Source organism: Ostrea edulis, chromosome 2 (assembly GCF_947568905.1).
Source record: "Ostrea edulis chromosome 2, xbOstEdul1.1, whole genome shotgun sequence".
NCBI lineage: Eukaryota > Metazoa > Mollusca > Bivalvia > Ostreida > Ostreidae > Ostrea > Ostrea edulis.
This window is the reverse complement of record NC_079165.1, coordinates 87,009,851-87,036,968: the sequence shown is the minus strand read 5'-3', so window position 1 is coordinate 87,036,968 and position 27,118 is coordinate 87,009,851. Positions and strand designations below refer to the sequence as shown.

General features: G+C 36.1%; 1 protein-coding gene across 5 annotated transcripts in view; it reads right to left on the bottom strand.

Moving 5' to 3' along the window:
• Positions 1 to 26,764, bottom strand: part of LOC125681707 (FK506-binding protein 15-like) — a 40,078-nt gene extending 13,314 nt beyond the window's left edge. Inside the window, exons 1-23 of one of the 5 annotated variants that reach the window (XM_056155291.1) lie at positions 26,605 to 26,726; positions 25,633 to 25,749; positions 25,460 to 25,548; positions 24,418 to 24,484; positions 23,618 to 23,687; positions 22,372 to 22,446; positions 22,173 to 22,271; positions 18,938 to 19,090; positions 15,965 to 16,033; positions 15,630 to 15,773; positions 14,883 to 15,038; positions 14,203 to 14,319; positions 13,882 to 14,041; positions 7,049 to 7,125; positions 6,239 to 6,317; positions 5,956 to 5,979; positions 4,219 to 4,343; positions 3,676 to 3,774; positions 3,491 to 3,585; positions 3,017 to 3,119; positions 2,257 to 2,428; positions 1,895 to 2,031; positions 1,262 to 1,345 (exon numbers count right to left, since the gene is read on the bottom strand). In XM_056155291.1, coding sequence (XP_056011266.1) covers positions 1,262 to 1,345; positions 1,895 to 2,031; positions 2,257 to 2,428; positions 3,017 to 3,119; positions 3,491 to 3,585; positions 3,676 to 3,774; positions 4,219 to 4,343; positions 5,956 to 5,979; positions 6,239 to 6,317; positions 7,049 to 7,125; positions 13,882 to 14,041; positions 14,203 to 14,319; positions 14,883 to 15,038; positions 15,630 to 15,773; positions 15,965 to 16,033; positions 18,938 to 19,090; positions 22,173 to 22,214 — 1,836 coding nt within the window. In that variant the 5' untranslated portion in view covers positions 22,215 to 22,271; positions 22,372 to 22,446; positions 23,618 to 23,687; ... (2 more) ...; positions 25,633 to 25,749; positions 26,605 to 26,726. Of the gene's footprint in view, positions 1 to 1,261; positions 1,346 to 1,894; positions 2,032 to 2,256; positions 2,429 to 3,016; positions 3,120 to 3,490; positions 3,586 to 3,675; positions 3,775 to 4,218; positions 4,344 to 5,955; positions 5,980 to 6,238; positions 6,318 to 7,048; positions 7,126 to 13,881; positions 14,042 to 14,202; positions 14,320 to 14,882; positions 15,039 to 15,629; positions 15,774 to 15,964; positions 16,034 to 18,937; positions 19,091 to 22,172; positions 22,272 to 22,371; positions 22,447 to 23,617; positions 23,688 to 24,417; positions 24,485 to 25,459 lie in introns of all 5 variants that reach the window. The other 4 variants (XM_048921895.2, XM_056155289.1, XM_056155290.1 and 1 more) reach the window with 4 other exon arrangements.
• Between the last annotated feature and the right edge of the window lie 354 nt (positions 26,765 to 27,118).

Here is a 27,118-nt window from a genome sequence, read left to right as displayed (position 1 = left end):
CCAAGTTGTAAAATCCTGAGCACCTATTCACAAAATATCTTAGTATGATTAAGATCAAAATTTACAAACACGGTAATTTCCTTATTTTTCATTTCTTGTAGACTTTCTTAATTAATATGTAAAGTACATCCATGGTTTATAAAAGTTGAATACATACTTGTGACCTTGGGATCGGTATTTGATTATCAGACAGAACAAGAGGTACTGTGAGCAATGTTCACTAAGAATACTCCCCGCTTACCCCAATCTCCCAAAGGGTGTTGGTAATAGGTATAAACTACCTCTTTTCTGAGTGTAAAAAACAAATGGCATGACAAACCGAACCATATTGCTACTTCAATGTCCAGTGTGCTTGACCTTTGACCTTTTGACCCCAAAATCGATAGGGAACATCTTCATCCCATGGGTAGTCCATAAATATGATATGGTGACTGTAGGTGGAAAGGCTAGCGCTTTAGCGCCCGGAAACCATATTGCTACTTCGATGTCCAGTGCGCTTGACCTTTGACCCCAAAATCGATAAGGTACATCTTCATCCCATGGGTAGTCCATATGTACGATATGGTGACTGTAGGTGGAAAGGATAACGCTTTAGAGCCCGGAAACCATATTGCTACTTCGATGTCCAGTGCACTTGACCTTTGACCTTTTGACCCCAAAATCGATAGGGAACATCTTCATCCTATGGGTAGTCCATATATATGATATGGTGACGGTAGGTGGAAAGAATAATGATTTAGAGCCCGGAAACCATTGCGTCTACAGACGGACGGACGGACAGACAGACAGACGGACAACCCGATTCCAGTATACCCCCCCCCCCCCCCCCAACAACAACTTGTTGCGGGGGGTATAATTATTTTTCTCATCTTAGTCGTAAGATATTTTGTGAATATGGGCCCTGGAGCTTACGGTTCGGTCTGTATCCTGCCCACAAGGTCCGGACAGACAGACGGAAGGACGACACCATACCATAATACGTCCCGTCTTTGACCAGTGTATAAAAAGTAACGAAGTTTATGTTAAAATAATACAAATATTCAATCTGTAGTATACCGTGGTATATACATATACATTGAGGAAATACTGTGGTATACCACGGTACACATTTTTTTAGCAGTACCCAACTCTAAATTCAGACTCGGGTAATGAAAGCTTACACACCAGTATTAGATAATCAACATCACAAAAATTAATGATGCATGACAAATGGTGATGAACAGGCACAGACAGCAACAGCAATAATAAATTGAGGACAAACCTCAAAGTTTATTTTAGTTTCCTCAAATTCATCTTCCATTCTTCGTTTTTCTTCTGCTGCCTTTCGTTTTCTGTCACTTAGATTCTACAATGTCATGAGGGAAATGTACTGGTAATTTGTTATAATAGAAATGTAACGGGACTTTGTTATAATAGAAAGGTAACAGTTATTTGTTATATCAAAAAGGTAACAGTTGTTTGTTACAGGTATATCAGAACTGTAACCATTATTTGTTATAACAGAAATGTAATGGTAATTTGTAAAAACAGAAATGTAACCATTATTTGTTATAACAGAAATGTAACGGTAATTTGTAAAAACAGAAATGTAACCATTATTTGTTATAACAGAAATGTACTAATGATTTATTATATTAACAAAAATGTAATGGTAATTTGTAATAGAAGATAAGTACAGTAATGGTAAATTGTTTTAATACAAATGTAACAGTAATTTGTTATAACAGAAATATAACGATTAGAACTCTTAAATATCTTATTTCCAATGCAAATGCTTTCTGTCAGGTAAACCAAACTGAATATGACTGAAAGATTCAACAGTTCTACAAGCTTGCAATAAAATAATGATCAACAGAAAAGGCCTCATTATGAAAAACAATTTCAAACTTCAAACCTTTTGCAGAGTTTCATTAGTTGACTTGATGTCTGTAAATTCCTCATGTAATTCAGAAAATTTACTGTCAAGGTCTTTTCTTTTCTGTTTCTCTTGCTTTAAATCTTGACTTAATTCTGCAATTTTAGCTTCATCCTCTGCAAAATATAGTGACAAGAATCTCTGTAGCTTTCAGTGATGTAGTGATGAATATAACAATTTACCTTCATGCTGTGATTGTAACAGGACAATTACCTTCATGCTGTGATTGTAACAGGACAATTTACCTTCATGCTGGGATTGTAACAGGACAATTTACCTTCATGCTGTGATTGTAACAGGACAATTTACCTTCATGCTGTAATTGTAACAGTATAATGTACCTTCATGCTGTAATTTCATGGCCTGCATCTCTTTCTGACTTTTTTTAGCATCTTGGTCAGAGTTGCCTAGCTTCTGCTGAGCTGACAACTCTTTTTCTCGGATTGTTGCTAGCTGTAGCTGAGTCTCCCCGAGCTGTGCTGTTACTGTGCTCAATCTTGTTGCTAGATTGACCTTTAAACCAAAAATCATAAACTCTTGACCACATTTTGATACATGTACTGTAAATTCCTTAATTTATGCGAGGAATTTATTATCGTGTAATTTCGCGAGAAGCATCACTTGTGAAATAAAAGTATTAGCTTTTTATTCTTATATTGATCAAATGCATAACTAAACTCTTGATCAACAGAACACTTGCAAATTGTTCTCGCACTTTGATGTGTATGACTCATTTCTCGATATTAAGTACTGTAGAATCATTTAAATTTGTGGGGGTCAATTTTCGTGGATTGCTAAATTTTTATGGGTTCGTGGGGACGTAATTTCATGGATTTATATGTTTGTAAGAAAGATAACTCTGGAATGTAGTTATGATTCTTTATTCGTTGAGGATGTAAATTCGTGGGTGAGGGGTACCCACGAATTCCTTGAAAATTGAGCCACCACAAATTCTAATGATTCCACAGTACTCGTGTAAAGTAAGGAATCTACAGCATGTACTGGACAAAACAACTGAACACACAACATCACAAAGCCAGATCCTGGGATAGCGGATACTACTGAGAATTTACAATTTTTGTAACTTTGATGTGATCTTACCTTCTCCTGCTCCAGGGCGAGGACCTTGGCCTGTGATTGAGAAGCTGTGGTGATAAACCCCTCATTTCTCTGCTCAAGAAGGTTCTGACTCTTCTCTACATACCTTTACATGAAAAAGTCTACAAGTTTAATCTAGACCAAAACTGCGGTGATTTTAAGATCTCAACATACATGTTCTTCAAATGTAAATAGTAGAGAAATAAGGAGCATAATCCACAGACTGTTTCGAGCTGAGACCAGTCTGAAGATTTTATCACCAGCAAGACATACAAAATCACTCCAGGCTAAATACACTGTTAAAACCAATTCATATAATTATATAATGAAGCAATAATTCCTTTCCTATGAAGTATAAATCCACAAGTTCATAAGAGATATGATAAATTGTGATACACTACAAAAATAACCTCAATGGATTCTGCGAGCTAGTTTTCTTTAAACAAGTTTATTGTGATAGATTCTCTAACCACTTACATCTGATTGCTCTGCAACAGCTCAGAAATTTTCTCATTCTGTCTCTCTATTTTGGCATTTTTGTCATAGCCCTCTTTCTTCAGTCTCTCATTTTCCTATTCAATACATGCAGAAAAATTACACTGTACCTTAATTGCTAATAAATGAACAATGCCAACCCACCAAGACAATGAGAAAGAACTGACCTGCACTATTCTTTGTATATTATGCATCAAAACTGAGGACTCCATGCTGGGCAGTGAAGATTCTAAAGCCATGGGGCCTTTCTTGTGTAAAATATCAACCTACATGTAAAACAAAAATATACAACACAGTACAATACAGAAAGCCTTAGGAATACATATGTAGGTGTAATGTTTCTGTAGTTTTACATCACTGCCTCAACATATTTAAATAATCAAAAAATTACTATTTAAACATATTTTCCCACTACATTTGTGTCAAAACATGCCTTAAAAAATTAATTATATCAAAAGCACCATTTGAACTGAAAACCCCTAGCCTCAATAAAGACATAATTGTTGTATTCGAGTTTGTTATGTACATACATAGAGACTTAGAGATATAACACACAAAATCCATAGGTCCCCATGAATTCACAATGACTAAGTTCTAGTACATATGATATGGTTTCAGATAAACAGATATCTAGCTTACTATCTTTTGACAATGATTAACATTCAAGTTAAACACAGTTACTAAATAGACATTATGATGTGAATTCCGACCTTTTCCAAGAGCTGGTCCATCTTGTCTTGCATCTTTCCCACAGACAACCTTAGTTCTGTATTCTGCTGCCTGGTCTCTGTTAAGAGGACAGGTAAATCTCCTGCCTGGTTCATTAAGGGCATACCTGGATTTAATCACAGACACAAATGTAATCAAAGTCATCCACTCTCATAATATCACATAAAATGATATCACTTAATTACTATGTAACAGGCAATTCATTGTAAGGCTGGGTAAACGATCTACTCATAATATCACATAAAATGATATCACTTAATTAATATGTAACAGACAATTCATTGTAAGGCTGGGTAAACAATCTACTCATAATATCACATAAAATGATATCACTAATGTAACAGACAATTCATTGTAAGGCTGGGTAAACAATCTACTCATAAAGTAGGTTGATGGATGAATGAATACAGAGTACTCTCCATTATTGGTAGCCAGGCTTAGCGAGTCTGTGGAGTACCTACCCTATCTCAAACTCTGCCTGTATGATCAGTGAAACCCTCAATTTTCATGAATATTCATGAAATGACAATCATTTATTGACCAATCACAGTCATGATAACAGATTTCGATATTTTAATGGCTGCACCCAACAAAAAAGCTTACAAATCACTCTTTTTTAAATGAAATCTGCCTTAACATTAAACAGCCTATGCTTACAAATTCTGTATCAATAAACTTATTTCGATTGGCTATGAATTCAGCCACGCAATGATCGGAGTGATTTTTTTCATGTAAAAAATTTCGGGAACTCCCCTATTGGTTGATATACGAACACATTCATAAAGTCAAGGGCTTTCTTAATCATACCACCACAGCTATGATAGAGTGTGAATGGAGACAATAGGCGTGGTTTGTTTTATTACATAATGTGAACGGAGACAATAGGTGTGGTTTGTTTTATGATGTAGTGTGAATGGAGACAATAGGCATGGTTTGTTTTATGATGTAGTGTGAATGGAGACAATAGGCATGGTTTGTTTTATGATGTAGTGTGAATGGAGACAATAGGCGTGGTTTGTTTTATGATGTAGTGTGAATGGAGACAATAGGCATGGTTTGTTTTATGATGTAGTGTGAATGGAGACAATAGGCGTGGTTTGATTTATGATGTAGAGTGAACGGAGAAGACAATAGGTGTGGTTTGTTTTATGACGTAGTGTGAATGGAGACAATAGGCATGGTTTGTTTTATGATGTAGAGTGAACGGAGAAGACAATAGGCATGGTTTGTTTTATGATGTAGAGTGAACGGAGAAGACAATAGGCGTGGTTTGTTTTATGATGTAGTGAGAATGAAGACAATAGGCGTGGTTTGTTTTATGATGTAGTGTGAATGAAGACAATAGGCGTGGTTTGTTTTATGATGTAGTGAGAATGAAGACAATAGGCATGGTTTGCGACAATGAGTACTCCTTGAACTAGTGTTGGAGATGGGACCATTGTGTTAAGATATTTACATACAGCTGGTGGGATATTCAGATACAGTGAAACCTGTCTAAACTGACACACTCTGGAAGAGAAATTTTGTGTTATTATACAGAATATTCAATTGCACATTCTAAAGAACATGCAAAAGGAGATTATTGGGAATGAAACTAGGGTCTGAATTTACAGTGAATTGGATTACAGAGGTGCCGGATTAGGCAGGTTTAACTGTGATGCTTGTCCTGGTGAGCTAGACTTTTTTCTAGGAGTACACTGTACATGTTCAAGTCTTACTTTGTTCTTGTGTTTGTCCTGCACCTTTGACAGAAAACAGTTGAACACTTAATTATCACAGTAAAAACAATTGTGTTACATTTTCAAAGTAAGAACAGAGAATGCTTTTACATCAACATGAACACATACCTTTGTACATCAACATGAACACATACCTGTGTACATCAACATAAACACATACCTACATACCTGTGTACATCAACATGAACACATACCTACATACCTGTGTACATCAACATGAACACATACCTACATACCTGTGTACATCAACATAAACACATACCTGTGTACATGGGTTGCTGCATTCCTCCCACTACCTGCTGTGGCTGACCTTGATAGGTGCTGGTTGGCTGAAATCCGTTCTGGAAGTACCATAAAAGCAGAATTATTAGCGAGGATTTTTAAATTTTGGCATTATTAGGGAGAGTGATGAGGTCACTAAATTTGAAATATCACTAGCAATTTATTCCATATAGGAGGTAATAGCTACCTTTCCTGGAATTATAAAGTCGATAAAACTAGCTCTCCCAATAAATTAATATATGACTTACTTGACTTAATCCTCTGGTTTCCCTAGGGAACATAGAGCCGCAAAATAAATATATATAACATATTTCTGTACAGTTGTATGGCACTTTCTCATTTGTCTGTCCATCTGTCTGTCTCTTGACAATTTTGTATCTGGTGTACGACCAGTTGTTTTTTTTTAACAACCATGAAGTTGGCAACTATGACTTTCTTTCAGAACCATGCACACCAAAATTGTGTGGCAATAATATACAGCACATTGTGAGGTATAGGATAATCAAGCCTTGTCAGAAGATTCATCACTGGAGGGAGGTGAGATTACAAACAATTTCATACATTAAATGCTTCCTGTCTAATTTAGACATCCAATGACATCACAGTAGTGACGAATTGAAAGTTTCAGGATCACTGTAATTATTTACTTAGTAGTACTCCAGTGACTATACTCAATGTACATGTACTACCATCAGTATGACCCAATTTTCTACAAGGAGAGGTGGGACTTAGGAATGCCATTCAGATAACCCAATCATCCACAACAAATTAATTTAAGAAATGTCACTACCTGAGCTCCTTGTGGCATCATCCCTTGTTGTAACATTTGTGGTTGGTACACAGACAACTGTTGGGCTGCAGGAATATCTGTCAACAAACACTAAATGATACATGCATATCCATATGGAGGACTTCCTTAAACAAGAGGTACTGTGAGCAATGCTCACTAAGAATATCCCCCGCTTACCCCAATCTCCCAAAGGGTGTTGGTAATAGGTATAAACTACCTCTTTTCTGAGTGTAAAAAACAAATGGCATGACAAACTGAACCATATTGCTACTTCGATGTCCAGTGCACGTGACCTTTGATCTTTTGACCCCAAAATCGATAGGGAACATCTTCATCCCATGGGTAGTCCATATGTATGATATGGTGACTGTAGGTGGAAAGGATAACGCTTTAGAGCCCGGAAACCATATTGCTACTTCGATGTCCAGTGCGCTTGACCTTTGACCTTTTGACCCCAAAATCAATAGGGAACATCTTCATCCCATGGGTAGTCCATATGTATGATATGGTGACTGTAGGTGGAAAGGATAACGCTTTAGAGCCCGGAAACCATATTGCTACTTCGATGTCCAGTGCGCTTGACCTTTGACCTTTTGACCCCAAAATCAATAGGGAACATCTTCATCCCATGGGTAGTCCATATGTATGATATGGTGACTGCAGGTGGAAAGGATAACGCTTTAGAGCCCGGAAACCATATTGCTACTTCGATGTCCAGTGCGCATGACCTTTGACCTTTTGACCCCAAAATCGATAGGGAACATCTTCATCCCATGGGTAGTCCATATGTATGATATGGTGACGGTAGGTGGAAAGGATAATGCTTTAGAGCCCGGAAACCATATTGCTACTTCGATGTCCAGTGCACTTGACCTTTGACCTTTTGACCCCAAAATCGATAGGGAACATCTTCATCCCATGGGTAGTCCATATGTATGATATGGTGAATGTAGGTGGAAAGGATAACGCTTTAGAGCCCGGAAACCATATTGCTTCTTCGATGTCCAGTGCGCTTGACCTTTGACCTTTTGACCCCAAAATCGATAGGTAACATCTTCATCCCATGGGTAGTCCATATGTATGATATGGTGACGGTAGGTGGAAAGGATAATGCTTTAGAGTCCGGAAACCATTGTGTCTACAGACGGACGGACGGACGGACAGACAGACGGACAACCCGATTCCAGTATACCCCCCCCCCCCCCCCCCCCGCAACTTGTTGCGGGGGGTATAATTATCAAATAAAGTGAGTCCGTGTAACTTTATTTGAATCTTTCTCATACCCCCTCTCCCTCATCATCACCCCCTCCGAACTTCTCATACCCCCCTCACCAAAACCCCTCCTAACTTCTCATACCTCATACCCTCTCCCCATTCACCACCCCTTCTTAACTTCTCATACCCCCTCACCATCACCCCCTCCTAACTTCTCATACCTTCCTAATCATCACCCCCTCCTAACTTCTCATACCCCCTCACAACCCCCCCCCCCCTCCTAACTTCTCATACCCCCCTCACCACCACCCCCTCCTAACTTCTCATACCCCCTCACCATCAACCCCTCCTAACTTCCCATACCCCCCTCATCACCATCCCCTCCTAACTTCTCATATCCCCCTCACCATCACCCCCTCCTAACTTCTCATACCCTCTAACCATCACACCCTCCTGACTTCTCATACTTTCCTAACCATCACCCCCTCCTAACTTCTCATACCCTCTAACCATCACCCCCTCCTAACTTCTCATTTCCCCCTCACCATCACCCCCTCCTAACTTCTCATACCCCCCTCACCACCACCCCCTCCTGACTTCTCATACCCCCCTCACCACCACCCCCTCCTAACTTCTCATACCCCCTCACCACCACCCCCTCCTTACTTCTCAGTTTGAAATACTTCCTATAAGCTTGGAATATTATTTGACACTTTCTTTTGTTTTTGATATAATGTAGTTCATTACAAAGTACAGTCAAACCTCATTATCTAAAACTTGATGGGGCCAAGAAAAAACTTTAGAGATATTTGAGGGTTTGAAATACTAAGGTTAAAATACATAAAGAAATTGTAGTTGGGACTTCCCATTCACTTAAACATACCTATACCAAGTATTCAAGATTATAAGTAGCCATGAAATATAAGGCAATTCCACCTGAGGGTTGCAAAAAAGCAATAAAACCCATGGCTTTGCCGAGGGTTTTAACGCTTTTTAGCATCTCTGAGCATGGAATTACCTTAATATTTTCATGGCTACTCATAAGAGAATATTTTTCTCTCAGATTTCTAATTATTTTTTGTTTTCCTTGTGCCCAGCAATGCCATATTGAGAACTTTCAAAGTAATTAAATTTTCGATATACATTAAAAATGACCCAAGAATCAGATTCTAAGACCTTAACTTTGGCAACTACGTTGCTAAAAGAAAATCAACCAGTTAATGATTGAGTGAATAGTATTCCTCTTTGAATATAAACGCCTAGAGTTATTGACATGCCTGCACACACAAAAAATAGTACTAGTAATTTTGCTGATTTATTACATATTTGAACATTTAGTTATAAACTTGAACATCAATCACTTCAACTATAGTATATATAAAACTGACACATAATAAAAACAAGACCAAGACTTTAGGCCTAAATCAATATCGAGATGATGCGTGACGTCATTTGGTTTCCATGTGAAGAAAGTCTTTCGGTGCAGCACGAAGTCATCTGATCTTCCATGTCCCAGTTAGGCCTAATTAAAATCGCTCATTTTCTTTTGAAATGAGCATTGATACTGATATTAAATGCACAGTTATTTAATGACGAGTGTGTAAACAGAGATTCAAAGTGGTTTTTGTTAATGGACATAAGACAGATTTTACTTTCGTTTCCAAATGGTCAAACCTACAAGAGCTCAAGTCTTATATACACTGATGACACATGTTACATCGGAGACACATATGGATGTTGGAAGAGGGAGTGCGTATATATAACTAGTAGAGTTTGCGAGATATCATAAAATTAGATACATGTAAATAAGTATTAAGTTCAATGGGGCGGGGGTATTGAATGAATTACAGGATTTTCTCTCTTAGAAGAAATTCGGTCAGTAATTTAAGATGACCCTTTTCATCATTGTGTTCTTATGTTCATTAGCCATCTATCTTTAAAGTCCGATATCTCGATGCTGAACATCATGTTGTCACGTTTGTTCTTTTTCATAACAACCAGACAAATTAACTATGTCACGTGATATGAAAGACAGAAATATCTTTCATACCTTTTTTTCATAAGATATCTGTTTCTCTCATATCTACATATGTAAGATACAGATATTCTATGAAAGAAAGGTATGAAAGATATTTCTATCTTTCATATCATGTGACGTTTATCTTTCATACCCCATGACGTAATAATCAATACACAACTAGCCTGCAACTTACCTCGCCTCGATTGACAAACGCTAGCGTCCGCAAAGCTCTTGTACAAAAAATGACAGATTGTAATGTCCCTGATAATCTCCAGGTGTATGTGACCGGACAAAAAATACACATTCCTTGGAACAATTACCGCACACTCAACAACAGTCACAAATTCCTCATATCGAAAATTAAATGCTGTCGAGTACATTTATGTCATCCGGTGCATTATGTAAGTTCACAGAAAACCAGCCCACACGGTCTACTAGTTCTAGGCCTACCTCCACATTCACTCTGCCAATGTCTACTGTCCCTACATGTATATGCGAAACAAGTGCTTCCAATGTCCATGAGACTCGAGTCCTTGCACGTGTAGAAAACGGTGCCATGCCCATATCCACCAACAAAAACCACTTGGAATCTCTCTTCACACACTCGTCATTAAATAATTAACTGCTCAAATAATATCAATATCAATGCTCCTTTAAGAAGAAAGCGTGCAGTTGTGGATTCAGATTCTGATTAGGTCTGTCAAAATGTTTCGCGCTGATGGACTGCCAAGTGACGTCACACATCACCCTGATTATTGATTTATTGTGTACTTATTCAAAGAGGAATAACTCTAATACAATTCACTTATACACTCGTCGGCCGATTTTTTGTCAGCAACATAGTTACCAAATGAAGGTCGTAGAATTCGATTCTAGTGTTATTTTTAATGTACAGCGAAAAATTAATTAATTGGAAAATTCTCAAAATGGCGTCGCTAGGCACAAAGAAAACGGAAACTTTCTAGAAATATGAGAGAAAAATGCACTCTTATGAGTTGCCATGAAATATTAAGGTGATTCCACCCTCGGGGTTGCAAAAAAGCTGTGAAACCCTCGGCAAAGCCTTGGGTTTTACAGCTTTTTTGCAACCCTCGGGTGGAATCACCTTATATTTCATGGCTACTCATAAGAGAGTCTTATAATCTTACATGCGTAGATATGAGAGAAATCGATGTTCGACATACCAAAGTTCAACTATAGTTAATGATAATGTACTTAATAATAATGTACTTAATTATAGTGGTTAATACGCAATTTCCGAGTTGCCCAATAGTTCTTTCCCTTTGTGGAACTCTTACGCACAGTGAGACATAAAACATACTTTTGTCTGCACGCGGTGGGTACAAATGCTTATCGCAGCCTTAATATATTGCCTAAAGGATGATTATCAGAAATCATGCAACCACTCAAACTGCTGGGACACACAATTTTAGTAAGTTTATGATTATTTGATAATAAAATAGTTCAAACAAAAATCGATAATCACCATCTTTCTTTCATTAAAGTATCACTCATGCAGAAGAGGAAATGAAAAATAAATGAGTATTTAATTCAATGGCCTAATTCAAACAAATGTTATTCTTCATATGGTCAGTTTAATGTATACCAACGGCTGATATAAACAAAATTTACGCTTTCAGGACTTTTATTCTTATTTACATAGCTTGTCAATAATATATGTATACATCTTGTACCCACTAAAGCGTTCAACAGAATACTGAATGTACCTCTATCACAGAAGAGCTGATATCTCGGAACTTGTAGTTAATTATGTGGTGAATAATGATATTCAGCAGGTCACAATGAGGTCATTACCAGGTAATGTAGATTAATTTTGGTGAATTTATCTGGGAGCTAAACAGTAAACATCAAAATCATTTGTTTCATAAAAGAATTCTAATAATTCCTCACAAACAATACAATAAAGGTGTACAACTTCATCAGTTTGTTTTTGCTATTCATGGTTCTTCTAGTTAAATATTCATGGGTGTCAAATACATGTAACGTATAACTGATATTTTCTGCAGTTGTCCATTTTTTGCGGAATTTTGCAGAAAGGAAAAATCCCCAAAAATTACAATCACAGAATATCTGTTTATGCACTTAGATATATATATGTGAAACACAACAGCAGAAATTGCAAAAGCAGAATATAATTTGCTACCAATTTGGGATCAAATCTCAAAAAATTCCAGCCACAGAAAATACCCATTATACAGTAGTTTGGGGTAGCTGCAATAATGTAGCCCTATCCATTTTTTTTTTATTCTGACGTTTTCGGGATAGGGCTACAATTCCATAGGATCTCCGTAATGGTGCAAAATAATTTTATGAATAACCGATAATAAACTCTGTGTATTCGTCCCAAATGTTGTTTACACCAAAAGGAGTACCAACTTTGTGCTCGGGCATGTCTAATAAAGGTGTTTTTCATTAAATATAATGTACAGCATGCAAAATTCTTCGTCTGCTCCGCCATGCTTTATATCGCGAGATCTCGTAGGTGGATCTAATGAAAAGCCTAAACATTGACAATCAGCGCGAAAATGCAGTTACTCGAGCCACTTCGACAAAGAAAGGAAAATCATATTGTTGCAGAAAGAATTTACACTCTGCTGTTCGGTTTTTAACTTGATATTAAATTCAAACCTTTTCAATACCGACAAAATAGCTTTCACCTCCATACTTGTCCATTGATGTAAATACTACCTTATATGGCATATGCAAATGACTTGACAACCGGAAGTTGAAACTTCAGTACATCAAACATGGCGCACAAATATGAATCGAGGAATTGGAATTTATCGAAATTGTTGAAAACAGTAGAATAGAGCCTCACAAATCTAAAGTTGCAGGTTGTAAATTTATATATTGACTAAGAAACATTGAATATCATTTTATTTACATAAAGAAAGTCAGGAAATGTTTAGAATGAGCGCAAATGTTGCGGGAGTGAATCACTCCCGCATTTGCACCATTACGGAGATCTTAAGGAGTTGTAGCCCTCTCCCTAAAAAAAAAAAAAAAAAAAAAAAAAAAAAATCAGAGAGGGCTACATTATTGCAGCTATAGTTTGGGGCTAAAAGCCCATTATTTGGACAGGTGCTACGTACAAACCAATGACTTGTTTACCGAGACAGATTTACTGTAGGTAAGCCATTGACCTGTTAATAGTGAAATGGTGAGTACAGGATTGTATGAAAAATAACGAAATATTAACTAATTTATATGTAATACTCCACAACTGGAAAACATCTGGAATGAAGTACAATCAGGAAGACTGGTCTGGTAATACCTGTACTCTGTAGATTCCCTAGTTTACGTGAATAATTAATATGGCATAATGACTCATATACGTCAAATCGCGTAAACACAAGTATGCATGTCGTCTGTTCATCAAGAGTTCTTACATGTGTTTTAGCCATAGGAAATTAAAAGCGAGTAATTCTATTTCGCAAGTGATGCCTCTCGCAAAATTATGCGATAAATTCCTCGCATATATTTAGGAATCTACAGTAAACAAATTGATCTGACTTACTCTGATGAAATGCTGGTTCTTGTGGCATTATTTGAACTGTTTGACTTTGATCTGACTTACTCTGAAGAAATGCCGGTTGTTGTGGCATCATTTGAACTGGTTGAACTACTGGTTGCATGGCTGGTTGTCGAGGATGCTGTGGCACCGGTTTGGTTACTATGGGGTTTGTTGTGGAATGAGTTGGCTGGGCTGGGGTATCTACCACTGGTTGGGGCGACTCCTAACAACAACAAAACTTCTAAGTGTATTTTGACAATGAAAAAGAAACATTAAACTTCTTTTTTTAAAAAAGAAAAAAAACCATCACAAAATTTTTTGAAAATCAAATTGTAATAGAAAAGTGACATAATCCTTTTCCTTTTGATGTGATAAGTTACCTACCATCACCACTTCCTCCTCACTGTCCGGCTGGGCAGTGACAGCCCCCGCCATAGGTAACATGGGCTGTCCCATCTTGGCCATTCTGGAGATCAGCTTGGCTTTATTTGAAGAACCTCCCTATGAGAAGATAAACATGTGTGACTGTAAAATTAAAACTTGTGCAAAGTGTTATCAATACGTATATTTACCCCACCCCAATGCACAATGAAATTTTAATCAATTCTGCTTAACATGAATGTTTAACATATGTGGGGCATTTGAAAAGTTCTGAATATTCCTTATTAAAAGCCAAGCACTGAAATCAGAATATAATGTTTATGTAATGTGTTCTGTGAGGGATATCTGTGCCATGTGTTCTGTGACAGATACCTGAGTCACGTTTTCTGAGGGATATCTGTGTTATGTGTTCTGTGAGGGATACCTGAGCCATGTGTTCTGTGAGAGATACCGGTGTTCTGTGAGGGATATCTGTGTCATGTGTTCTGAGAGATACCTGTGTCATGTGTTCTGTGACAGATACCCGAGTCATGTGGTCTGTGATAGAAGCATGTGCCATGTGTTCTGTGACAGATACTTGAGTCACGTTTTCTGAGGGATATCTGTGTCATATGTTCTGTGAGGGATACCTGAGCCATGTGTTCTGTGAGGGATACCTGCATCATGTGTTCTGTGAGAGATACCTGAGCCATGTGTTCTGTGATAGATTTGGTCCTCCCTTTGACAGTCTGATTGTCCTCTAGCTCGTCTGCTGGGGAGGGGGTGGTGGAAGTCTGGGAGGTATCCATTACAGGGGCAGGAGACTGACTCTGGGGCTCAGAGGATTTGGCAACTTTAACCTATTTTACATTTTCATAACATTAAATCAGTATTCACAACATGAATATCAGTAAACCAGTACAGAAAGCAGTTATAGCAAACCTCCAGGGCCAATGAAAAACAGTTCGTTCTCACCAAACTTCATTATACAGTATATCACAATTATAGCCAACCTACAGGGCCAGTGAAATCAGTTTGTTATCACTAAACTTCATCATACAGTAAAACACAGTTATAGCATACCTCCAAGGCCAGCGAAAAACAGTTCATTATCACCAAATTTCATTATACAGTAAATCACAATTATAGCCAACCTACAGGGCCAGTGAAATCAGTTTGTTATCACCAAACTTCATTGTACAGTAAAACAGTTATTGCGGACCTCAAGGGGCAGCGAAAAATAGCAAATAACCAAACTTTGTTACATATATATATTCAACAAAATTTTCTTTATATTCCTCTCATAGGGGAATGAATATCACTTCACAATACTAGTGAATTCATTATAATTGTGTTCGTTATAGTAAGTTTTACTGTATTCAATACATGAATGTCAGTAAACCAGAATTCATTAAAATACACTATTCCATGATACTCAATATGGAACTTACTCGTACAATCTCAATTTCAAATATAAGAGTTGAGTTAGGAGGGATTCTACTGCCCGCTCCTTGGCTTCCATATCCCAGACTAGGAGGAACAACGAGAAGTCTTTTAGAACCTTTCTTCATTCCTACCACACCCTGATCCCAGGCCTGTAAAATCAACACTTCATTATACCCTATCTCAGACTTAAAAACGAAAGTCAGGAAATGAAATAAACACATGTAATACATCTCTCCTTTATAAAACTCTCCAATCAGATGTTTTCTTTACATCTCAATGAATGCTGGTAAACAGTTTATTCTATTTACATCTCATGCTGGTAAACAGTTTAATGTGTCACCTTGATCACTTTTCCACTTCCTATTTTAAATCTGAAGAGTTTGTCTGCTTTAACATTGCTATCAAATTCCTGCAAATAAATAAGATCAATATCATTAGTTAACAGAAAGTAGCACTGTGAACTTCCCAGTAATAAACTCCAGGCTAACATATGCTGTACTTGTACTGTACAACGATGTGAATTTACCAGTAATAAACTCTAGACTAACATATTCTGTACTTGTACTGTACAATGATGTGAATTTACCAGTAATAAACTCTGGGCAAACATATGCGAATTTACCAGTAATAAACTCTAGACTAACATATTCTGTACTTGTACTGTACAACGATGTGAATTTACCAGTAATAAACTCTGGGCAAACATATGCGAATTTACCAGTAATAAACTCCAGGCTAACATATTCTGTACTTGTACTGTACAATGATGTGAATTTACCAGTAATAAACTCTGGGCAAACATATTCTGTACTTGTACTGTATAACAAATGTTTTAGATGTTATGATCTAATGCAGGAGTGTATAAACAACAGAAGTATGATAGGCAATGCCGATTATGCAAGGTCATTTGTATGATGGGCAATGCCGATTATGCGAGGTCATTTGTATGATGGGCAATGACAATTATGCAAGGTCATTTGTATGATGGGCAATGCCGATTATGCGAGGTCATTTGTATGATGGGCAATGACGATTATGCGAGGTCATTTGTATGATGGGCAATGACGATTATGCAGAAATTATTCCTTTCTACCATTGTCTTCATTTCCCCTAATGATAATAAACAACATTAACATTTATTCCTTATATTGAAAGCAATATGAGTTGCAATTAGTGGCAATTTTAAGGTGCAGATTTTATGCAATTTATTATGTTCATAGTGAAGAGGTTATCCAACATGAACAAGACTGAACTCTCCATACAGTAGAACTCCAGATAAGGTGCGGATGAGCGCAAATACTCATTAATCTTTACCAAATACGTATTAAAGTTTAAAATCAGGCGTACAATTAGGCAATATGCTTTACACTCCTAAAGTAATGCGTACTTGCGATAGTATAATATGTTAAAGTACGAATTATCTATTCATATGAATAGAGGTTAACTCAGCACTTGATCTTACATGAAATAATTGCTATGAAAAATGTTTAGATGACAATGACAATTTGAAAGATGGCTTAGAGATAACTGAAAACAACTGTATAAGCCTAATTGTTATACTTCTTTCTTATAAAATAAACAGGCAGAGTGCAGTCTAAAGCACATTAAAAAAAACTTGTATTATCAATCGTAAATGATTGATTGCTGCTACAGACATAGCACAGAAAATGTAACCGGACAAATGATATATACTTCTTCAATCAAACTTAAAATTTTTAAAGTTTTTACTGAAAGGTCGCTCCTGTAGCATTGTCTTATTAACTATTCAAAAGCATTTGCGAGAATGGGAGTCATGCATTTCTTTACCAACTTCTATCACACATGCACTCGTTTTACACAGATGGAGGAAAACCAATTCTTGGTTATCGGTACAAGGTGAGGGGAATCCGTCAGTAATTTGCAGTGAAAACAAAGTGCAAAAATATATATAAGCTTAATTAGGTTCATCTAAATTTTAAAAATGCTATAGAAAGTCACAAAATCTTTAGACTTTGAAACTGATATTTATTAATTGTTTAAAAATGCTTTTAGTTTCTTGGATATAACAGTTTAATTTACAATATGACAAATAGTTTTGTTTGTTTGGTGTTAATGAATTTTATTCAATACTACACAATAAATACTTGTATATTTACGGGTGAAAAACCTTTGTAGTTCTTTTTATTATAAACTTTTCATTGTCATTGGGATTTTGAAATTTATTATCGAGGTATTTAAATTTAATGTACATGTACATGTATGTCTGACACTCGGTTACATAATATCTGATTATGTTTAGATTAAGTGTTCAAATTCTGTATTAGTTGCAAACAGCAAAGATAATCAGTAAATAAACAAAATACTCTTTCAACTTTTTCTGAAAAGCAAATGAGCATTTATTTGAAAATCAGGGGGTAACTGTAAATACATGTACTCTTTGTGATAAAAAATTATCTGGAGCTCTGATACAGTTTGTGTAAACTTGCTATAAGCAATCCAGTGGTGTCTGTTTGAATTCATCATCTCACTGACAATGACTAGAATTTTATCTTTTGGCAAATATTACAAAGATAAGCAATTCTCAAGAAATCATGTGCGAGATGTAAAGGAACTGAAATTGAAGACGAAATCGGAGTTGAGTGTCTGCTTTCTAAATTTCAAGCATGCACAAAATGATTTTAAATTGTATATAGGCAACATAGTTTGTAGGACACAATGCTACTTTACATATCAAGCAGAATCCATGTCATAGCAATTTTAGTTTTGATGTTTAACACACATCTCCTATATAAATCTTAAACCGATTTAACTTTCAATTTCTTACATTGATTTAACTTAAAATTGACTTCCTCCTTCCACCATTTTCATTCCATATCTCAAAGATTTAGACTTCAAACTGCATTCTCCACACATTACTTCTGCATCCACAAATGTTTGTGCATGCGCAGAATTTCTTTTCCATGTGTTTGACCTAAGGTCACATGCATACCATGCTAACGTCATAGAAATGATGTCTTCCAAGATGATAATTATTCTATATTTTAGAGAAACAATGTTGCAGGGACTGTAATTTTATTTCAATTTCGTTTTCTTGATTGATTAATAATAAAGGGGGGGATACTTAAATTTACACTTACAAAAATTACTCCCCAAAAAATACTGCCAATCTTGAAATTTTGTGATATACATATGTTTAAATTTGAATTTGAAAGGTGAGTGTTTTTATCAACAAATGAAATCCATTGAAACGCCATGTGTTTTTAATGACAAAACATTGGTAAATGTAGCTATTCATTTAAAAGTTCTTCAAGTAAATGATGAGAGAGGTGGTCACCTGTCCGAATGTGTTGCTGGACAGAAGCCAGCCTGTGTACTTGACCTCCACCATGTCACCACTGTCCACAGCTGTCCCATCACCCAGTTGTAAATCCTGAGACACCAGAGTGGACAATTCTCCCCCTGCACTGTTGGCTTTTGACAGAGCAACCTGAAAATATACAACAATTAATTATGAAACAAACATAGCTCACTTAATCATGCAACAAACACAGCTCACATAATCATGCTTCAAACACAGCTCACATAATCACGTTTCAAACACAGCTCACTTAATCATGCTACAAACACAGCTCACTTAATCACACTACAAACACAGCTCACTTAATCACACTACAAACACAGCTCACTTAATCATGCTACAAACACAGCTCACTTAATCACACTTCAAACACAGCTCACTTAATCATGCTACAAACACATCTCACTTAATCACACTACAAACACAGCTCACTTAATCATGCTACAAACACAGCTCACTTAATCACGCTTCAAACACAGCTCACTTAATCATGCTACAAACACATCTCACTTAATCATGCTACAAACACAGCTCACTTAATCACGCTTCAAACACAGCTCACTTAATCATGCTACAAACACAGCTCACTTAATCATGCTACAAACACAGCTCACTTAATCACGCTTCAAACACAGCTCACTTAATCATGCTACAAACACATCTCACTTAATCATGCTACAAACACAGCTCACTTAATCACGCTTCAAACACAGCTCACTTAATCATGCTACAAACACAGCTCACTTAATCAAATTAAAACACAGCTCACTTAATCACACTACAAATACAACTCATTTAATCATGTTATATACACAGCTCATTTAATCATGCTATAAACACATCTCACTTAATCATGCTACAAACACAGCTCACTTAAGACATATTCCACCAAATTAGCATAAATGTCCGTCAATTTTTTCCCCTCTGTATTTAAAGATAAATATGCTTAAAAAGTAAAGAATGTTGTTAATTACAAACTTGAATGGACTAGAGTTAATTATAAAATCAAAAATATTTTGCCACACATAAATTGTTAAAATTATTTTGGTATATGAATGTTTGAAATATGAGAAAAATTGACAGAATTAACTCCCGTGAGAAGTGGTACCCAACTTCTCGGATACTTTATTTCAACTTATATAAGAAAACAAGGACTAGCTTCTCACCGCCATGACACAAGGGGCGAAAAAAATGTAACATAAAATGTATGTACTTTTACTTAATCTTTATAAAAAAAATTGCAAACTATTTATGAAAACATATTATACAAAAGTAAATTCAAAGTAAACAGTTTTTGTAACTTTCGTTCTGTCAAACATAGCACTAATGGACATATGTACATAGAGATGTACTGCAAAACAATTTGCTTTGATTATTTTTCTGGAATTAAGTATTAAAAGTCATAATCTAATTGTAGAACAGATTTATCTTCTTTAAACAAAATATCTGACTTAAGAAATTACATTGATATTTGGTCTAACATCATTCTGTCAAATTCTACTCGGCACAATGTGACATTAGCACACTTCTTTACCAAACCCTTGTAAGAGTTGTGGTTCTTTGTTATTATTACAACTCTCCCTGCAAGGGGCGTTGTAATGGGATTTTCCAAGTGCATGGCAGGTTGAGTGAATGAAGTATCTAGACTTGTGTAAAACTTCAAGTGATAGACTTTCTGTCAAAATTGCTGACGTTAGCAACATGTGACGTTAGCATAAGAAATCGTTCTATTTGTACTAAATCGTACGTCAAACTACCGGTTTATGAATTCAAAGACTATTTTATTGCAATAAAAACTCGTCATGGGAAACTATTTATAGTCTATCATGATTTACATCACTGCGAAAAAGTTCCACAAGGTTTGTTCCGTCAAACAATAACATTAGCATAAAAAAGTTCCGTCAAGAACTGACATTAGCATTGACAGAAAATAAAAGATTCTGGGTCATTATTAAAGCACAACAAACATTGGTCTCGATGTCATGTATATAGATTACATTTAAACCTTTCATTAAGAGAGCCATGTAGTTAAATAATTTCATAACTTGTTTAGTAAACAGAAGATTTATTAATTGCTAATGTCATTTTCCGTCAAGTGTTCCGTCATAAAAATGTGATGTTAGCAACCATTTTTAAAAAAATCAAATTAAAAGTGAAAGAATACTTTCATAATTTTATTTTTTACATTTTCTTGATCCTGAGTGTTAATATTTTTAGTTACCACAAAAAATTACCACAGTTTGGCACTTTGAAAAGACATTCCCAATGGGAGTCAATACAAGCATTTTTCATGGAACATGTCTTAATCAAACTAAAACACAGCTCACTTAATCACACTACAAACACAGCTCACTTAATCATGCTACAAACACAGCTCACTTAATCACGTTACAAACACAGCTCACTTAATCATGCTACAAACATCTCACATATAATCACGTTACAAACACAGCTCACAAACACAGCTCATTTAATCAAATTACAAACAAAGCTCACTTAATCATGCTACAAACACAGCTCACTTAATCACGTTACAAACACAGCTCACTTAATCATGCTACAAACACAGTTTACTTAATCACATTACAAACACAGCTCACTTAATCATGCTACAAGCACAGCTCATTTAATCACCTTACAAACACAGCTCACTTAATCATGCTACAAACATCTCACTTATAATCACGTTACAAACACAGCTCACTTAATCATGCTACAAACACAGTTCACTTCATCACACTACAAACACAGCTCACTTAATCATGCTTCAAACACATCTCACTTAATCACATTACAAACACAGCTCACTTAATCATGCTACAAAAACAGCTCATTTAATCATGCTTCAAACACAGCTCACATAATCATGCTTCAAACACAGCTCACTTAATCATGCTTCAAACACATCTCACTTAATCACATTACAAACACAGCTCACTTAATCATGCTACAAAAACAGCTCATTTAATCATGATACAAACACAGCTCATTTAATCACAAAATACATAAAAGATGGAAGTCCTACAAAAGCAATATCCCCTATCAATAAGAGAGTGTTCTGACTGTATATAATAAATCTACATTAAAATCCGTTACTGTTTTATGATCTAATCCATTTAAATTATGTAATTATCTATTTATATCACATAAATTGCTTTCAAAGGTTAATTTTTCTGTCAAAATATGATTTAAGATAATCAAAACTTCTTACATGCTTAGCAAACTGGACTGCATTAGCTTCCGAATCAAACATTAAAGACCATGTCTGCCTTTGATCATCATAAAAGCTCCCATAATTGTTTGGTTGTACCTACAATTAAAATTTGTGAAACATGAATTCCTGATATATCATACAAGTTTTTAACTATAAAGAAAATACCCTGTAACATTCAAAGGAATTTTCTACTCACCGTGTAGGAAAACGTAGGAGATATTGTGGCATTTGTCACTTGCTGATTTTTGGTCACATACAACAGCACCCTGTACTGAAAACATAATTGCCCCATTAGAGATAAAAAGAACATTCATTAACCTTTCACAAATATAATTTTTTGCAGACAGAAATTCTATAAAACCTCTAAACAAAATAGTATGATGATTGGCTGGAGTGAGAAGCAACAAATATCTGGTGAGCATAATATCAACAAATTACTAGTATCTAACAGGAATTGTTAGAGTGACACCAACAACCTAATATCAACAAATATCTTGCAGATTGGCTGGAATAAAAGCTTTTCATCAACAAATATCTTATATAGCCTAGAGTGGAGTGAAAGCCAAATATCAACAAATATCTTGCACCACATGTGAAATAAAATGACTCGCTTTTATTTCTATATTGCTGAAATAGATGTTAATACTCTTGATCAATAGACCACTCGCAAATTCATGATCACATGATTTAACACCCACGGGGCATTCTGCAATATTAGGTATTTGCATAAAATAAAGAATCTACAGTATTAACAAATATCTTACAGACAGGCTGGCATGAAAGTCTAATATAAACAAATATCTTACAGATAGGCTGGAGTGATCTCAGATATCTCTCTCATAAAAAGAAAATTAACATACCAGTAAATTAATATATATATATATATCATATGTTCATATTCTTTTCTATCTACTTCTGTGCATATGTATGTTGATTGAGTGAAGTAAAAAAAAAAAAAGTATAATAGTAACAAATATTTCATAGACTGACTGGAGTGAAAGCCTAATATTGACAAATATCTTACAGACTGGCTGGAGTGAGAGCCTAATATTGACAAATATCTTACAGACTGTCAGGAATGAGAGCCTAATATTGACAAATATCTTACAGACTTGCTGGAGTGAGAGCCTAATATTGACAAATATCTTACAGACTGGCTGGAGTGAGAACCTAATATTGACAAATATCTTACAGACTGGCTGGAGTGAGAGCCTAATATTGACAAATATTTTACAGACTGTCTGGAGTGAGAGCCTAATATTGACAAATATCTTACAGACTGGCTGGAGTGAAAGCCTAATATTGACAAATATCTTACAGACTGACTGGAGTAAGAGCCTAATATTGGCAAATATCTTACAGACTGGCTGGAGTGTGAGTCTAATATTGACAAATATCTTACAGACTGGCTGTAGTGAGTCTAATATTGACAAATATCTTACAGACTGGCTGGAGTGAGAGCCTAGAACTGCTGCACCCAATTTTCCTTGATTGGCATACTTTCCATCAACACTACAAGTACAAGAATTGAACATGTTATGCCGTAAAGTTTTTGAATTTCCACAGAATGACTTACTTATAAACATGAAAACTGAATGCATCATACCTTCAGCTATTCAATTGTCATTTATACCTCATTGAAAATTATTTCATTTTTGTATTTAGGAAAAATACCTTTTTCGCATCAACAAGATGTGTTTGTGAAATATTGTAACTCTTGGGATGTCTGGGTAGCATAGTGGTTAATGCACTAGCTTCTCACCGCCATGACACAAGTTCGATCCTCAGGATCAGCAGTGAAAGCATCACGAGAGGGTGATGTGGTCAGACTTGGACACGTGGCGGTTTCCTCAGGTACTATATTTTCCTCCCACATCAATGACTCATTAACGCAAATATCCAAGCCAACAAGAACCATTAATATAAGACGCAGAACTTTTTTTGTTAATCTTAAATCATCATAAAATGAATGTTTAAACTTAAATTAAACTATATCCCCTACCATATGGTAAAGTCCTCTGGGGGGTAAATATGACCTTTAATCCTGACTGACCTTGACTGGTAATATAACCATAACTTTTATTCGATATACATCTAACCAAGTTTAGTTACACCGACCTGTTTTTCTCTGGCCCTGGGGTATATTATAACCATGTTTTACTGAAGTTTAGAGGATAGGAAGACCGTACCGTATCATACAAATTAAATTCCAGGCATCGTATTCTAATGAATATTGACATACTATTTATAGGCTTGGACTGCAGTGGCAAACAGAAGCTGAGGAGCTGCACTAGACTGTCCTGCTGGTTCTGAAAAAAATAATTTTCTTAATCTATTAACTTTAGCTATAAGCAAGTCCTTTTAATTTTCCTATAGGTGACTGATCAAGGATACATGTCAGATGACAGATGCCCCTTTTGGCCACTACAGTAGCTGTCAAGGTTTTAGTTGAGAAGTGAAAGTACCGGATGCATTGTGCAAAATTACTGGTAGACCAATAGACAAAATATATAGAAAATTTGTACAGTCTATTGTGAGATGAATATTTTTAGAAAAATCTGTCTATAACATGAATCTTTGCAGTCTTTAAGGCAATTACACATTTTTTGACATTCTGTAGATTAATTATTATTGGCCTCCACTACTGCTTAAAGAAAATATCACTAACAAATAATGTGGAATCATTTTAATTCGTGGGGGATGTTCGTGGGTAAGCAAAATTTTGCTGATTTGTGGGGACGTAATTTTGTGGGTAAGCGATACAATGCACTAGGAGAAATAACTCTACTTGGTTTAAAAAAAATCTTCGAGGACATGTAAATTCATGGGTAAGAGTGACCCACGAAATCCACGAACATCAATCCCCCACGAACAATGATGATTTCACAGTAAACAGTGTTGTTGTTCCACAGTAAATCAGTCAGGTCTACAGAATTTTATATTGTGGTCGACAAATTGTCTATGGTACAGAAAAGTAAGTTTCCAGCACTGCTGAAATGTTTCCATTTTTTATAAGATATAATACATCATGTAACCAGCTTTCATCAAAGCAGTAATAAAGCTGTTCACTGATATTTCTATTAAATGTATAAATTTATCTCAATCAGGAAGTTGATATTTGGACATATAACAACATTGGTGACCTATAATAAATAAACATACACGCGGAATCAGGTTGTTTGCCCTAATAAACAACTTTCAGGAAAGAAAATCAAACTGTCAAGTCACTGTTAAACTATGATAATTTGAATGAGACGATACTTTCATGAACTGAGTATAAATACCTGATTTCTTTGGCTGCTTCGGAGCAGTGTATGTAAGGGACTCATTTCCTCCTTTACTTCCACCTCCAAACAGAGATGCCAGCTTGGATCTGAAAAAAAATTCTAAATTTGGCTTAGAACTGTCTTGTGTAACAGGAAGGGAGAAAGTGCAACGTACCAGACGGGATTCGAACCTGGGCCCCCTGAATCTCTAGTCAGGACTCCTGCAGGTGCTCTACCAACTGAGCTCTACCACCAGCAGTCGAACCCGGCTGACCGCTACATTCCTCCCTCCTTAAATGTCTTCAAACCTGAAGACATCAACCCAGGATCTTAATCCCCTGGCAGGCATTTTCCCCTGTCAGTTCAAGGGGATTGTCTACAGCACCAAATGTAACAGGAAGGGAGAAAATTTATGCAACGGACCAGACCAGGATTCGAACCCAGGCCCCCTGAATCTCTAGTCAGGTGCTCTACAAACTGAGCTAGCTGGCCACCGGCGATCAACACGGCTGACCGCTACACCTCCATCCTTAAATGTCTTCACACCTGAAGGCAACAACCTGGGTTCGAGTCCCGGTCTGGTCCATTGCATTTTCTCCCTTCCTGTTACACTTGAAAAAGAAAACCCCATTTTCCTCATATTGGAAGTTGTAGGTTTTTAATCTATATCTGACATTGGGATCTCAAGTTAATTACTGAAAAGTTTAAGTGGTTGGTAGTTACAGTAAAGATAGGAAAATATTTGGTTTTCTTTTAAATCAATAATGACCTTCTGTGAGGTAACTCAGCCAAACCTGAGAATAAGCAAGTAAATAAATGTTTAATTTCCAATTTTTGGCCCATTAATGGCATGAAAGGACAACACGCATACATAGAATAAGCTATAAAGAGGGAGAACCATAAATAAACCATATTCAAAACCATCTATTTACATGACAACCGATGACTATCAGCAATTATCAATAAGTATGACGACTGTTAACGTGTTTAAACACAATATATCACACGGTTTCTTGTTTAAAGTGCCGTCGTAAGAAACAGTTCCATAGGTCTACTATACTGCAAAAATATTAGAAATTCAATACGTATCTAGAACCACCCCCTTAACGTGCTTTCCACGAATGCTGACCGGTGAGAAATTCTCTGTTTATTTTTATACAGACCCTCCTCCTGATGAAAGAAAATCTTGGTCTTCATCATCAGCACTAAAGAACATGATAAAAAAATATTGATACAGTCGTGCAATCTGAAGAAATTATTATCGAAACATTCGTCTGCCTTGAGAAAGTCCCGGAAGTTGACAGTCACAAGATCATAGAGCCAAGAACGGACTCGTCGATTTACCCAAAAGAACTCAAAGGAACCCAGATTAAGAAAAAAGAACAAATAAATCTTCAAATGAATTAAAACGAAATTCGTTGCGTAATTCTTTAATACTAAATTACTGATTATTGGGTTATTTTTTGCATTTATGGCTAATGACGGGTAAGTCGGAAGGGGGGGGGGAGATAAAGTATGCATGATGATATTGATTTGGAATTGGAAAATTAGTTACCACGAACTTGCAGTTTTTGCAAATTGCCTGGACAAATAATAAACCTTCTGTGATGTGATACCTTAGTGAAATTGAGAATTAGAAGAACAGCCTTTAGAATCTCCTTCCATTAAGGTATTCAA